At 31.9% G+C, this 17,393-nt stretch overlaps 1 protein-coding gene across 2 annotated transcripts in view; it reads left to right on the top strand.

Moving 5' to 3' along the window:
* Positions 1–17,393, top strand: part of LOC106468411 (UTP--glucose-1-phosphate uridylyltransferase-like) — a 37,115-nt gene that overhangs the window by 11,896 nt on the left and 7,826 nt on the right. For both annotated transcript variants that reach the window (XM_013928838.2, XM_022396748.1), the window contains 6 exons: positions 726–859; positions 1,475–1,543; positions 10,327–10,460; positions 11,561–11,649; positions 12,474–12,542; positions 12,997–13,028. In XM_013928838.2, the coding sequence (XP_013784292.1) occupies positions 726–859; positions 1,475–1,543; positions 10,327–10,460; positions 11,561–11,649; positions 12,474–12,542; positions 12,997–13,028 (527 nt within the window). The remainder of the gene's footprint in view (positions 1–725; positions 860–1,474; positions 1,544–10,326; positions 10,461–11,560; positions 11,650–12,473; positions 12,543–12,996; positions 13,029–17,393) is intronic.

Genomic DNA, 17,393 nt, shown 5'->3' with positions numbered 1-17,393 from the left:
TTATAAAGAAAACAGACTAGAAAAAGGTTTAGATACCAATCATAGATGGCAGGACCAGTGCTAAAGTACATGGACAAAAATTTTAAAAACATTGAAAAATATTTTCTTCTTAGAGGGTGCTTATTTATAGTCTCAAACGTATTTGGGATTTTTCAAATTAAATTTCTTATTAAACTTCATTAAATAATACAATTTAGGAAAAATAATTGAATGTTATGCTACTATTTACAAAATTAAAATCTAAAATTGAATAAAAGATAAGTTCTCTATAATTTTTTCAATTCACAAATGTGATTTTGCCCTCACAATAAGACAGAATGGCCCCCATAGGTAAAGAGTTAAAGAAATCTGTGGCATGTATGATAAACAAAATTGTGTGGAATCTACCAATTTCACATTAATTGTTTTATTTTGCATTTAAATCTTCAGTTTACATTAGCCCTGTATGTCACAATTTTCATTTCATTCTTCCCAGATATACTGTTTTAAAAACTATTATTTTCACAACTGTGCAGTGAAAACTTCCTTATTTCAAAACTAGCTTTCTGTAATGAGGCAGTAAAAATAGTAATAATTGGCTGCTACTTTGCCAGGAGTTTGTGAGTTGTTCAAAAAACGTTTACTTATGGAAACCACTGAATAACAAGGAATAAATCATTCACATAAAAAAAAAACGTTCAGCTTTAATTCTATGTAACTTTTTTAATTATCCTGAATTTTTCCAGCATCTGAACAAAACATATAATGTTGATGTTCCCTTGGTCCTAATGAATTCTTTCAACACTGAAGAGGATACACAGAAAGTGCTGAAGAAGTACAGAGGATTTAATGTCAAAATTTACACATTTGAACAAAACAAGTATGTGTAAACATTTCTTTTTAATAGTTTCCTGATGTTTCCTCAAAATTGTGTTTGTCTTTGAATTTTATACATAATTGTCTTCTAATTCAAATTAAGCTTACCAATGAAGAATTTGTGCTCAGTTCAAACACTTATTTACAATTTCTATTTGTAAATTTTAAATATAAAGAAAAATAGAAAATGTAGCACTTTGGAATACATATGTAGACCATTATAATTTCATATGTCATGTAAAATACACAACAAGGAAAAAATCACAAATTATATACAACTATTGGCTTTTTTTGGGTTGATAATACAGAGGAAGGTATGAATGTTTTCTCATGTAGAGCTATTAGATTTGTATTAGTGACTGTTAGGGTGTCTGTGAAACTAATTATTCTTCATAGTTTATCATATTATAAAATATTAATGTTTCAGCATGAATACTGTGGTCAAGTCAGATTAAGGTCTTTCTTATTAAAAGTATTTACGAAATGATGTACAACTTCCAGCTTTAATTGTGTCTCTGTTTACTTTAAAATATGAAAAGGAAACTATTTAATTAATTGCTGAAACGTGTTTTGTCACAGTTATTTCATGATGTTCTAATACTGGTAAACTGGCTTGCAGATATCCAAGGATAAATCGAGAGAGCATGCTTCCCGTAGCAACATCTGTAGAAAACTCGGATCCTGAAGCGTAAGTTGTAAACAGTGTAAGCTCGAAGCTATGCATCTAAATGGAACTTTTTACTATTTTAATACCACACATTTCAGAATTATAGTTCTTCTTGTATATCTTGTGATTTTGAGAGCAGTGAATATTTTTTGTACTTGACAGAGTTTAGTCGTAATGGATATAAACAAATTGTACAAAGTAAGCAGTTAGAATCTGTGTCACTTGTTTGAGCACTTAGAATGTTTTGTATAGTTAAAAAAAGGTATGGTGAAACAGTTAAAGTACATGTATGTCACTTGTAAATTTTGTGTAAGCTAATCTAAAACCTGAGCAATTAATGTTTTACTCTGTAGGTTTTGTGTAAGCTAATCTAAAACCTGAGCAATTAATGTTTTACTCTGTTGGTTTTGTGTAAGCTAGTATACAACCTGAACAGTTATGTTTTACTGTGTAAATTTTATGTAAGCTGGTATATATAGCCTGAACAGTTAATATTTTGTTTTTATAAGCTAGTATACAACCTGAGCAGTTAATCTTTTACTGTATAGGTTTTGTATAAGCTAATATACAACCTGAGTAGTTTGTTTTACTGTGTAGGTTTTGTATAAGCTAACATAGAACCTGAACAGTTAATGTTTTACTTGTGTAGGTTTTGTACAATCTCGTGTAAAACATGTGCAGTTAATGTTTTACTGTATAGGTTTTTTATAAGCTAGTGTACAACCTAAGCAGTTAATATTTTCTGTGTATGTTTCGTATAAGCTAGTGTACAACCCAAGCAGTTAATATTTTCTGTGTATGTTTAGTATAAGCTATATACAACCTGAGCAGTTAATGGTTTACTGTGTAGGTTTTGTATAAGCTAATATAGAACCTGAACAGTTAATGTTTTACTGTATAGGTTTTGTATAAGCTAGTGTACAACCTAAGCAGTTAATATTTTCTATGTATGTTTCGTATAAGTTAGTATACAATCTGAGCAATTAATGTTTTTACTGTATAGGTTTTGTATAAGCTAATATACAACCCGAGTAGTTTGTTTTACTGTGTAGGTTTTGTATAAGCTAGTATACAACCTAATCAGTTAATGTTTTACTTGTGTAGGTTTAGTACAATCTCGTGTAAAACATGTGCAGTTAATGTTTTACTTGTGTAGGTTTTGTACAATCTCATGTAAAACATGTGCAGTTAATGTTTTACTTGTGTAGGTTTTGTACAATCTAGTGTACAACATGTGCAGTTAATGTTTTACTTTTATAAGCTAGTATAAAGCCTGAATAGTTAGTTTTACTTTTATAAGCTAGTATAAAGCCTGAATAGTTAGTTTTACTTGTGTAGGTTTTGTACAATCTCATGTAAAACCTGAGCAGTTAATGTTTTACTGTGTAGGTTTTGTATAAGCTATATACAACCTGAGCAGTTAATGTTTTACTGTGTAGGTTTTGTATAAGCTAATATATAACCTGAACAGTTAATGTTTTACTGTATAGGTTTTGTATAAGCTAATATACAACCTGAGTAGTTTGTTTTACTGTGTAGGTTTTGTATAAGCTAGTATACAACCTGAGCATTTATTGTTTTACTTGTGTAGGTTTGTACAATCTCGTGTAAAACATGTGCAGTTAATGTTTTACTTGTGTAGGTTTTGTACAATCTTGTGTAAAACATGTGCAGTTAATGTTTTACTTGTGTAGGTTTTGTACAATCTAGTGTACAACATGTGCAGTTAATGTTTTACTTTTATAAGCTAGTATAAAGCCTGAATAGTTAATGTTTTACTTGTGTAGGTTTCATGTAAGCTTGTTTACAACCTGAACAGTTAATGTTTTACTTGAATAAGCTAGTGTATAACCTGCATAGTTAATATTTCACTTATGTAAGTTTCGTGTGATTAAAAATGTGTACAACATGAACAGTTAAAACATGTGTTGCTGTAACATGTTTTAACTGTCATTGGTTTTAACTGATTAACAAAGTGTACAGCATGAATAAAATGTGTCACTTGTGTAAGTTTTGTGTCATTTAAAATGTATGAAAAAACAGAATATGGCACTTGTAATCATGTAAGTTTTCTGAACAGTTAGAATGTAACACTTGTGGAAAGTTATATAGTGGCTTAGTGCATTAATTGGGTTTAAAACATGATGCCACTGAACATGCACTTTCATCTGTGAGCATGCTATAAAAGTGACGCTAAATCCTATTATTTGGTTCAAAGATCTGAATAAAACCTTTGTGACACTGAATGATACTGGCTGCCTGCCCTTCCTCTGTTCAGTAGTTCAAAATTAATGCTCAGTTACTGTAACAATTTGATATTAATAAAAATCATGAACCTAATTCTGTGTGAAATAATTTAAATAAAAATTCACAAAAATCAAATTTAACCAGCTTAATCTAGTCCAAAATGAAACAATTGTTCAAGTAACTGATGATATAAATAGCATCTCAACCACTACTAGGTCAGCCTGATTATCCCTGATATTGAGCGAAAGGCCTCATTGACACTGGATAAAGTAGATATAGTGTGATTGACATATTGTTACATTATACTTTACATTCACTCATACGCTCTCATGATTACTGATGTAGTCTTTCCCCATTGATGCTGTAATTATATGACCTACTCTGGGATCAGAAAAAAAGACTAGTTTACTTGCTCTGCAGCTTTTCTAACTGATGAATAATGCTAATTCATGTAAAGTAAATAAATAAAATTAATAGTAAGCTCTTTGGTATTAAAATAAATAGATAATTTGATGTTAATTATAATCATGAACCCAGTTCTTGTGTAATAATTTAGATATAATCAATAGAAATTACAATTTACCAACTTATCTACTTCACACCAAAATGGGTGTTGTTCAAGTAAATAGCATTTCAATGATTACTATGCCTTTCATATCCCAGCAGGCTTGAAGAGCCCTGGTATTAAGTGAAAGACCTCTTTGGCACTTGATATCTGAGATAGTGTGGTTAACATATTAGTACACCATTGCTTTCACTTTTAAGATATTATCATTGGTGTTTCCGACATAGATGGTTAGCCCATGTGCACAAAAAGGTACCATTCAGGTTGAAAAATTCTGTTCCAATTTCTGTATAGTTAAAAAGACATACAACAAAACAGTTGTGAACACAACATTGCAAATGCCAGTCCTTTTCATTTGAAGTGTGGTTTCATGCACATACATGGGCACAACACATCTAATTACAGGTGCTATTTGTTGCCTGCTGAAAAGCCATATTCAATCACACGTTTCAATACTCCTGAGGAAAGTGGAAACATTTATATATGAAAATATGATGATCAGCATAATAATAGATCTATTGATACAGTCTTACCACTTCTCACACAATGCTATCTCAATTTTCTTTCTGCCCTCTAAGCATTGCTCAAAAATTTTCATGCTCAGTGCACCAGTCTATGTATCCCATCAATTTCGTGCCATTTTTGAACATGTACATATCATGTGACAACTCTCCACCAATAGTATTGTGCCACCTATATTGGTGCAGATAGCTATCTCTTCTATTCCCACTCACTCCTCACTTTCTCAATTGAGGCAGCATTGATTATCTGTGTGCTTTTTCGCATGTGGCTACCATTTATGATTGTGATTCTTTGCCATTTCGAGTTCTTTTTTTTTCTAACAGTTTTATTTTACTGCATTTACATTCAATTATTTCAGCAATTCATGATTCAATGTATCAACTACAGGAATTCATATTACAGTCGAAAACACTACTGGTATGACTTCAAAGGAATCAGGTTCGACTTTCTCTGCAGAAGAGATACAGGCCTCAATTTGCAGGGAGCTAGATTCATATGTTTGGCTAGCAATTTCTTCTTCTTTTCAACTTGACAATGTTTTTGATGAAGAATACAACGAAGGAGAAGACAATTTGGACTCTCTTTTTTCCGCACCTTCTTATTTTGGTCTGTCACACTCTACATCTGTTCATGAGTTTCCCCCCTTCCACATTTTTTTACAACTTGTCAATCAGGTCATCAGTCAACACATTTTGGTTTGCTGTATATTCGAAATGTGGCTGAGTTCGTTAGTTTTCTCTTTCCTACTCCAGTTGCCGTGCCACCTCGTTCACTGTGGTGGAGGTTTTTTTCTTCATATTGCTTCCACTTCTCCTAATGGGCCTATGGTAAGAATTTCAACTTGTACTTTCACATCTGGTGAATATACCCATGGTAAGTGTGGCTCAGCTGTCCTTTGTGTGGCTTTGTCCTTCTTTACACATGGGAGAATTAAGTGTTTCCAGTCATCAGTTCTTGGACTTTGGTAAGTTAGCTATTTATGTGTTGTTTGTCATCTAAGTTAATTTAGGTGACTTGTAAGTTAGATATTGATTATTATATTATTTTTCTAGATTATTTTAGTCGTTTTTCCACATTTGTTAATATTATGTACAATAGAACCTCAATTAATGGGCACCTTGAAACAACAGGCACTGCACCATTAAGGGCAGACCTTTTCATTCTCTTTCTTTCTTCTGCTATTTGTAACCAAAATAAATCTGGCAATAATGGGCACCTTGATATTCTGGATTAAGGGCTGTGTCTTTAGTCTCGTTTTTTTATATGGGCACTCTAAAAGTGGGCAGTTAACCCTTTTTGCTGTGGACAGGTTAAAGTGTACATGTCATGACCTTTTAGAGAGTTATCTTAAAAATTTTATTAAATAAGGGTTAGGAGCAACGAATTGCAGAAAAGCCTTCTCAAAGTGAGAACACAATTTTGGATGATGAAGAGCCAACCTCTTTGCCTGAGCCAGAACCACCATCTGCCAACATCAAGTCATTCATGCAAGCACAACAATAGGCTTTTGACCTAAAACATTTTGCACTTGAGCAAGGTTTGTCAGACATTTTAGATACTGTCATGACTCTCGAGGGTCAATTGCAACACCACCAGTGTAAATTTGACAAACAATTATCTATTAAAGACTTTTATAGAAAGTAAACACATAACCAATAATGTAAAGAATTTGAGTATAAATTTGCTATACACGTATTTGTGCTAATGACCTAATGTGTGGGATGTACAAATGCATGGTAATCTTTTAAATGTAGTATACATGTATTTTCATACCCGTGGAATAGAAATACATTTAAAAAACACATATTTCTTTGTTTCATTTATGTATGCACAAAAAACTGTTTACATACATGTAACAAATATGGCTTTAAATGCATATACCAAACAAAATGGGAGATTAAAATTCAGAAATTTAGTATGGTCACCCTTATTCAGACTGTTCTTTCAGAAATCTCCACAATCCATCTCCATGCATGGCTTTTGTCAGGTACATTGCCTCAGCCCAGAGACTGACTCCACATGTTGCATCTTTTCTTTCCCAGACTTTCATCCATGTTCATTTACCAAAGGCAATGGTCTACCTTCCTCCTTTGGTCTCTTTGACATTGTTTCTGTCCTTCTTACCCTTCCATTCCTAATCTTTCCCAATTCTTCATCTGGTTGTTTAGCAAAAGCTTGTCCACTTTGACCATGTCGAACTATTGGACAGCCTTGTTGAACACCTTACGTTTATCCAAGTTTTGTAAAGTTTTGTCTTCCCCTGTCATTTCCTTCCTTTTCCACTCATTTTCAGTTGTGCATCCTCCACGTTCCTTTGATTTCCCTGATTGCGATCTCATTAGGATCCTTTATGCCTTTTCCCATCCTCCCTTTGAAAATTTGTCTATGTGTTCCATGTATTACCTCTCCCTCAATACCTCTTTCATTCTCCTCTTTGCTTGCAGACATTATCAAACAGATATGCCATTCATTTTCCCTGCATCCTCTACCAGTTTGGATTTTACACCCATTTCTTTGTCTTCCATCTCCAACCTGTGCTTCTATTCTGATCTTGATTGGCCTTTTTGTCCGGTTCACTCCTTACGATGGTATGTGGCACATAGTGCCTCCTTTTGGAGTTCATGTTCTCAACTTTTATTCCCTGGAACCATTTCATTTCTCATGATCTATCCTCTGTCGTGCTAAATGGTTGAGTTTGTCAACTTGTTAGGCTGGCGTATTCAGACTTATCCATGGAAGGTTGCTGTCTTCATGGCATTTCTTCGTATCAAATTCATCATATCACCATGTCTTTGGCTGCTCACCTTCACCGTCTGTTGGAGTGCAAACTACTCCCAATACCTTTGTCACTCATTATCTGCACAATTTGTACCTTCCTCAGGTGGATATCGTCTCCCACCCATGGCAATTCTGGAAACATCTGTTCGCCTTTGACTAGGTAGGTCTTATCACTTCCTTTCATTTATGTTTTTATTTTCATCAACCTTCATTTTACCCCCTTATAATTGGATCCCATTCTGTGGCAGGTGTTGCCTGGTCAGGTATTCTTTGCCTCAAACTTGCACTATTTATTGATTACACTAAAACAGCTCACTATAGTGATGGGCTGTTCCACAAGACCACTGTTGACATACCCAGTTGACACACACATGTATATATATATATATATATGTGTGTGTGTGTGTGTGTGTGTGTCTAAATATCAGTAAGTTTTACTCAATGGTGGTCCATCACTCATGGACTTCATGAGTAAAGCACAAAGGGATTTCTGCCCATCCCTGCCAACCCTTTGATTGAATAAATTGGGGTTGGTCTGCTTTTCAAAATAGAAAATTGTGGACACCCATTGTGCTTTCTCTGGTGCGATGTTCCTCCAGACTCCCCACAACATTTACTTCCACCCTTTTTTCTTCCAGTGGAGCACAGGAGTCTTTACCAGTTCCCAGTCATTGGGATGGTGGACCATTGAGGTTTCCTCCTGACTGAGTTTAAAGATTTAATTTACCATAAATACTCATGATTATACACTCAGTGAGAAGAGGGCAAAGCTGGTTTCCCTCCTTCCATTTTCCCCTGGATGTTATTGTTATTTCCCAGGTGGACAACTGTTGGTTGGAGCAGGACCAACCTACATGGGATCGTCTTCGTAATACTGGGTTGGGGATGATAGCACCTTATTCCTATAGTTGTTTGCAGTAGTGGCCCCTCTTCTTATTGTTCCAGCTCCAGGATATTCTTTGCCTGCTCATATTGAGTTTGGGGACTTCTTCTGTCTTGTAATTCTCGAAAATGAGGATTGAATGGAAACAACAGAGGGATCTAGCTACGCCAATATAGGTGGCACAATACTATTGGTGGAGAGTAGCCATGTGTTATTTACAGGTTCAAAAATGGCACAAAATTGATAGGGTATATAGATTGGTGTGCTGAGTGCAGAATTTTTTTTGCAGGGCTTACAGGGCAGAAAGAAGATTGAGATAGCTTTGTGTAAGAGGATGTAATTACCTATCACAAATACGTTTTCAGTGTAAGAAAAATGTCACCTTTCAGTTATGATTGTACATGAAGCATACAGAGAAAATGGCAACCAAAGGTAATAAAATCAATTTGAAAACATGAAGACAATGGTAAATCAGATATTATTATTATTATATAAAACTATAAAAGAAGGAGGGAGAACATATGTGACAATCCTAATGATTCTGTTGAGGATCTTGTAGAAAGTGAAGAAAAAAATTAAAATGCACCTTTTGAAAATAATAGTGTTGTGTAGTTTCTTCTTTTATATAGTTTTGATAAACTTTGCTAATAAAATGCAAATAGTCATACCATTAAAGAGTAAATGTTTTCTTACCAATTACCTGTTATAATATAGCATTTTAAGCATCCATGTAATTCACACATGCAAATTCATTCGTGCCTGTCAATCACAGAACGTTTGATTTTCTCATGAAAATATCTGCTGTATCATTATAAGTGTTTGTTTTCCATACTGGCTCAGACTGTTACAAAAATCTAATTGTATAATTTAAAGGTAATTTAGTTTCCTGAAACTACGTTACCCTTTATTTTTCATTTTATCTTTCAAACATTGTCATGCAGTATGTGTAAGTAAAAATTCTTTGCTCTGACCTTCTTTATTTCTATTTTCAACTAATCGCAAGGTTGAAAAAAAAGTATGCATAACTTTTATCAGCCTATAACACCAAATTTTTAAGAAATATTATTGAAAACCAAGGGAAAGTAAATAGTAATCGTTAAAAGAATTCTAATTCACTGTTGTATAAAGTACAGACCAACCTGATTTATGCATTAGCTACTTCAGCACGTTGCTCTGCTTCAGTAATTTATGTATTATTGTTTATGAAGGTTAAATTTCCTGAACTAATACATATTTGTTGATAAACCACAGAAAAGGTAAAATTGTACTTTAGTAAAATAATAGCCTACGGTCCCCCTCCCTCTACACTAAACGTGTGGAGTCCTTGTTGTGGTACCTATATTGTTGTGCAGACCAAGGTAGCATGAGGGCCCTGGATTTGATCCCTAGGTGGAGGCTTTAACCACTAGGCTATTGAGATTCCTTAATTTTTTTTTCCTTATAGTCTGTAGCACATTAACAAATTGGTGACCAATATTTACTTATTACTGTAATGTCTGAATTTTGTGCATATTTATTCTTAGTATGATAAATAAAGCTACCTAACTGATGATGTATGTTTCTGTGTATGACTTTGTACCAAGAGATGTATTGTAAGGCTTTTGTATGAATATTATAAAGTTTTAGTATGATATCTAAATGTATGTTTCTGTGTATGACTTTGTACCAAGAGATGTATTGTAAGGCTTTTGTACAAGTTCAAAATGTTTAAAGTTTAATTTTTGTTGTGGTTTTAAATCATCCTAGATACAAGATGTTTTATAGATATATAGACTTTAGAGAAACAGTTTCTGTTTTTTGTTCATGTAGGTGGTATCCACCAGGCCATGGTGACTTCTACGAGTCATTTCATAAATCTGGGCTCTTACAACAGTTTATTGATCAAGGAAAAGAAGTTTGTTTTGTTTCAAATATTGACAATCTTGGAGCCACTGTTGATGTTAGTATCCTTTGAAAAAATGTTTAAAAATGGCGACTAATAGAAATAATCCTCTGAGTTGTGAAGAGATAGTTGATTTATATTTTGAACCACAAATTGAAAAATGTATATACCGGTAGAAATCCTGAGTAGTCAGAAATATAGCCAGTTACAATAAAATAATTGACAAAATACAAATTAAAAAAAATTCTTAATTGATTTGTGATATGTGGTATATCATGGGTTTCCTACCTTCTATAATGATAAAACATTATTCCAAATTACTAATTATATAATATCTACACTGATGGCAATAACCGATGGTCCAGAATTGATACCATTATCTTGTTCTAGCTGCTCTGCCCTTTGTATCTAGTACGTGATGTCTCCTCTGCCTGCAGGGATATTTCCATATCATATTTAGAGTTAAGGTTGAAGAAATTAGCTCTGAAATATCCTTTGTTGGCAGATTGTGACGTTGACTGAAGCTGATAATTGAGCAGTGTTGTCAGGGAACAGCTAGAAGTTATGAAGTGACACCATCCATTGAACAAAAAAAAGAACAAGTTAATATTCAGGATTCAGGCACTCTTTCCTTGTTCAGTTCGACATGCCTTTCATTATGATTATTTCAGCAGGGATTTATCTTCAGATATGTAAAGCTGGTGAGCTATTCACTGATCCAGTGTAGACAAGTATGCACACTTTTTTATGTTGTGTTTAAATGAAGATTGTTATTTACATGTGTCTTTATTTTTCCTGCAACATAAAATTCAGTCAAGTCATCCACTAAGAATGTCCCCCTTATTTCATTATCAAATCTGCTGTTATTTGCTGATTTGCCTGTCTGATATTTGTCAGGAAATTGGTTTCACCTGAAAACACCACAAGTTTGATAATTCCAACTTTAGAAGATTCTGCATAGTAGCTGTAAAAATCAGATGTTTTATTAATAATGATTGTTATTAATTTTCTTTTTATTTTGGTTTTACTTTTTTATCTCCAAAGTTACTAATTTATTATTCTTTATTCTCATCTACTTGTACTTTTGTAAGATTTAATTTTTATATGTAACAATTTTGGTAGAAAAACAACTTTAAACACAATGTTCTTGACTATCTTCAGACATCTTAAACACAATGCTGAACCACTCTTCTGATCCTCACCCTGAGTTTATTATGGAAGTTACAGACAAGACAATTGCTGATGTTAAGGTGAGGAACTGCTGTTTTTACAATTCTGGGTTTGAGAATTATAAATCTGTTCATAATTTTAATCCCTTTGCTTTGAGGCAGTATTGAAAATACAACAAAGCAAAATTCAGAAATGTCACATTTCTTGGCACAACTTTCAGATTTTAGAACACAAATAAAAGAATAAATAAATATGCATGCACTTAACCTCCAAACTTCGCTTACTGGTCAGAATATTCTCACCCTAAGCTTTATTAAAGTTATTGTATTCACAGAAATGTGAACAATGACATTTACAAAACAACATTTCTATAAAAAAGGGAAAATGGTAACAAAGTTAAGTCATGTGTATGCTCTTATAATTATTATTTAAAAAAAAAGAGAACATGACATTAAACGATAGTTATTAACAGATGTAGATTAGTCATGTGATCGTTAAAGGATGTTATTTAACCAAACAATTTCTATTAACAATTATATATATTTACCTATTAGAAATACTATTATTTACTTTTAACAAAACTTGTCAGGTTTATAAGTAGTCTTCAGAATATGTTTGAATCAATTAAATTGTTTGGAATGTTTGCTTAAGCATTTATTGTTTGTGGTGTATTTTGTTGTTTTTCAGAATTTGTTGTGCATACTGGAGAGATTTACACATTTTAACAATATAAGAATTTGTACTACTAGCCCTGATGAAGTTACAATGTGAAAAAGTTGGCTGAAATAAAAAGTTTTTTTATAATTATCTGGAGAGTAAAGGACATTTTTTTCTAACTTTATTGATTTTATTTTTTTGTAGCAGTGTGCTTGTACTTATAAAAAATTTATTTCATTCTCCTTAGGGTGGTACTTTGATTCAATATGAAGGAAAACTTCGTTTACTAGAAATAGCCCAGGTTCCCAAAGAACATGTAAGGATTGTAATTTTTCGGAAACTTTTAATTTCATTAATATAACACTGTTGTCTGGTTGTTATAAGGTCTAGACTTTGGTTGGGAATATCCAAAGCTCCAAAAGAACATGTCAAACTGTGTTTTCTACAGAAACTTTTAATTTAGTTAATAGAACAAGTAGCAATATTGTATAGTTACTATTTGGTCTAGGCTTTGTTTAGAAATAATCAAAGTTCCCAGAGAATATAAATATATAAATATTTTCTGTTGTATTAGTAAAACTATAGTTCCTACTAATATTTAAGTATAAATTCTTTATGGTCCTCATTGCATGTAGTGAGATATAGCCTCCAGAACAATGCAGTTTCATACATGTGTAAGCTAACTGTAATTAGTTGTATGAACTTGGCAAAAACAAAAAGAAAGAAATGCTTCATAGTTGTTGTGAGTGATATGCTTTTCATTATTTCAGGTTGATGAATTCAAAAGTGTAAAAACATTCAAGTAAGTTTTTTTTAAGTATATCACCTTTTTTCTTAAAATGCCAAAAGAAATGGTTTAGAAAATTTTTTTGATTAATCCTTGACTTGATATATATAATTAATTAAAATCTCTCTAATTTGTAATGGCTCCTCAGCATCAGCTCAACTCACAGTATTAAAATGCTCTTTTATACGAGTTAAGAGGAACATAGCGATAGATTCTACACATTCTTGTGTCAAACTAATGATGAGGAACCATTACAAATTTAGAAAGGTTTAATAATTGCAAATCTGAAGCTAAGAACTTATAATGCATGCCTATTTTTGTAAAACAGATAACTAATTTTTAATAAAATTACAATTTTTAAAAGTAACAATTATACAAGATAAATTTTAACCTACTTTTATTATGAACTTAGACAATGGCATTTATTTGAGTATTGAAAGTTATTCTAACTTAGTTAGCTGTTGTGCATCTGTGTTAAAATAAAAGCTATTTGTATGCAAACTCCTTAAAAGGTTAGAACAAATTCTTGTAAAATATATTGCAGCTAATTTGTGTATTTATTCAATAGAGCTGGATAGTTAACTGCAACAATCAATTACAGTGTCATGTAAAATAATCATTTAACCAAAAAATTACATTTAACTCGATTAATATCACAAAAATAATCAACTAATAAAATTAAATGTTTCTAAATAGTACTGTTTTTAGATTATATCAAGTTTTTAAAATATTGCCATTAAGATTTCTCAGTAATATGTTTGATTCATTCAAATTTGTTAAGCTTAATTAATTAGTGTAATGAAAATAACTATCGAATCAAAATTATGGTTTCCTATTATTACTATTTGTTTTCGATTATTCCAACAATTCATTATTCAAGTAATCAAAATATTGCCATTATGACTTTGATTTATTATCTTCAATTAAATCAAGTTTGTTCAGTTCAATTGATTAATGTCACAACGTATGAAAATAGTCAGTTAATCATAATTAGGGTTTTTCATTATTATTATTAATTATTCCAACTATCCAATTAAATGAAATATTGGCATTAGGATTTTTATTTATTAGTTGTTTATTAATTCAAATTTGTTCAGCTTCAGACTACCATGATCTGGTTATATGGGGGGATGTCTTCTTACTTAAGGGGCTTAGTTTTGATTCCCATTGCCACCAATCTTGCTTATCCTTAAAGCCACAGCAGCAGTATGTATGTTTCTCTGTTTATAAGTTATGGCAAAACTAATAAGGCTATCAGTCACATCCATAATTTTGATATGGTTACCACAGAGAAGGCAACTGGCCACCAACACTCAATGTCAACTCTTGGACTACTCTTTTACTAGTGATTAATGGAATTGACCATGACCTTATAATGTCCTTACAGTTGAAAAGGAGAGTGTTTGGTGGTACTGAATATCAAATCCACAATCCCCAATTCAAGAGGTAACCACCAGGTTAACTGAGGGTATTATGATATGTTTAAATCTATTAGTTGATCAAAAGAATAGCCCAAGATTTGGGAGTGCATGGGTTCTGCTTGTCAGTTACCTTCCCTCTGGTTGGCAATTCGAAATTATGGACAGCAGCAGATAGATTTGGTAGCTTTCCCATAACTCGAACAAATTTGTTCAGCTTAAGATACACACCAACTAAGGTCACAAATAATACAATAGCTAGTACTGCTTCCATTGGTGTAGCATAGTGGTCATTGGTTAAGTAATTAACCACAGTGGTGCCTGTTGTTTATATTTACCTTGTTTGAACTAAACAGTACTTCAGCTTTAACATATCATGTTGTGTACTTATTACATATTACAAACTGTTACATTACTTTGGACATGTTCAAAAAAAGGGTGGGGCTAGAGAGGCTCATGTTCTCATCTTAGCTATGCATAAATATTTAAGTAAAAATAGTGCCAAAAATACATGCTAGGAAAAGTCGTATTTAGACACCCACCTGAATACTTATGTTTTAAACCAATGAAAAACAGTTTTTTTATTTGATCGGTAACCATTATTATATTCGTTGATATACACACAACTTTATTTCAAGTTTTCAATTGTGAATACTCTTTGTTTTTGGCACATAAGTCCAACCTACATGAGTAAATAGTAATATTGATGTAAGTAATGACTTCTTGTTTTACATGTTGTTATAGCTACAATGTAGAGTTCAATTAATATTAATTTATTTTTAGTACATAATTTTTGTATTTTCCTAATAATGTTTAAAAGAAGGAACATCATGTTGTTTTTTTGTTAAAACTACAGAGGCTTTCTGAGAGGAATTAATATAAACATATTTTATGTTGTTAAGATTGATTTAATTAAACACAAATCTTATTTGAGAACTAATATATGTTATTATATTTAACATTTTCCGTGTGATATGTTTCTGATACAACTATACAATATTTTTTACACAAAATTTAAATGTGTAACTTTACATGGTCTTTATTATTTTCAAGTCCTAATCCAATCTTCAACAACACCCTAGAATTATGGCCCTTAAAGCCTTCAATTAGTAATCTGTTTCTTATCAGTTTTAGAATGATGGCTTGGATGGTTTTGGTGAAGTAATGTTTTAAACAGTACAGTAACTTAGCTTTTATAAGTTAAATTTCTTACCTTTTTGTTATAGTAAAGTATATTTTCAGCAGCTGATAAATTAGAAAGTGAACAGATTGTCTAGCACAATTACAACATTATCACACCAGCCTCACTTGTTTTTTTCCATACATGATCTTTACAAACATCAGCCATTGCAACATCTTTGCATCATAAATTAACATAAACAATCAAGAAACAGTCTTTCTAAAATAATATTTGTTTTCATTATGTGAGGAAAGCATTTAAAATAATAGTATTACAGTTATACATGTCTTCTATTACAAAATTCTATGTATTTAAAAAATCTATTTTTAAAAACTGCTTTATTAAGCAGCATTAGTTGGATTCATTTCACTGGTTGCATGACTTGTTACGAATTAAACATCTGACTGTTATGCCTCATGACAACAATTATGTAACAGGAAGCTATGAAAACACGTTTTGTTTTTTATGCTTTCATTTTTTAATAAAAGTACTTAAGTTTTGTTTTTGTTTTTTGCATGACAGTGGTTTCAATACCCTTGGTGGGCAGAGCACAGATGGCCCATTGTGTAGCTTTGCTTAATTACAAACAAACAAAAAAATCACTGATCTCTGTGTAATTAGTTTAACATACTCTGGTTGAACATTGAGGAAAATTTGTAATTGTTCTGCACTTGGCTCCAGTTTGAATGCTAAATGATTTAAAACATACTTTATACACATGTATCCAGCAGCAGGGTTGTAAATTACACTTGACAGCTTATATTAATGGCCTTATGTAGTTTTGTGCCAAGTTAATATGATTTGACACTGGGATTACTTAATTGCTGTAAAACATAAAAGTAACTGTAACAGATGACTTGCATTGACAGTAAATAGGTATTAAAAACAGACTTTGTTAAAAATTACATTTGTCTGCATTCCATTAGTAATATGGGAAATCCAAAATTCATCTTAATTTCAAAACTGCAAGTAACTGGAACGTAATATTTTACATCAATGGTTCTAAAACTTTCAAAATGCTTGAACCCTTTATCAAGGCTATAACGAGGATTGACATCCATTAAAATTGGCACCGTTCATTTTAGTGGAAATCGAAATGCTAATTGTAATGCCTTAGTAATATTGAGAAATCCTATATAAACAGTATCTACTAGTGCTGATTTTGTTCCTTAGAAACCCTTAGCAGAACTGTGTGGTTTCATCGAACACAGTTTCAGAGCACTGTTTAATATATATGTTATAACATAAATTGATTACTAAAACTTTGAACTAACTATATAATGCCATTTTGCATTTTTTTTTAAATTGCTTGTGAAAAATAAAATTGCAACTGTGCACCAGTCATGGTATTATGCACCAAACAAATGTTTTCATGAAATGCAGTTGAGAACAATTGCAAAATTCCTGGAGAACTGTACTTACTGCAAGCTAGAAATATAACCAGTGTTACATGGGTACCAAATTAATATTCATTATTCTTTATCTACTCAGAGAAATGTTGATTACTGAATCACTTGCTTATTTAACCATGTTTATCATAAATTTCTAGAATAACAATAATTTAAATTAACACTGTTAATTAGTTAACTTATTTATATGCCAGGAATCCTGTTTAATTGAGACTAGCTGTAGCTAGTGTGATAAATATATTATACATTCTTCTTTACTTTCAGTTGTACATTCTTAAAAAGGAAAACAGAATTCTGACTGTCATTACATGCCACTTAAATACTTTTGTTATTGTTTGTTTTTTAAAATTATAATAAATAATTAAAACTAAAC

The sequence above is a fragment of the Limulus polyphemus genome, unplaced genomic scaffold (assembly GCF_000517525.1).
Source record: "Limulus polyphemus unplaced genomic scaffold, Limulus_polyphemus-2.1.2 Scaffold2998, whole genome shotgun sequence".
Taxonomy (NCBI): domain Eukaryota; kingdom Metazoa; phylum Arthropoda; class Merostomata; order Xiphosura; family Limulidae; genus Limulus; species Limulus polyphemus.
This window is presented reverse-complemented; position numbering and strand designations above follow the sequence as displayed.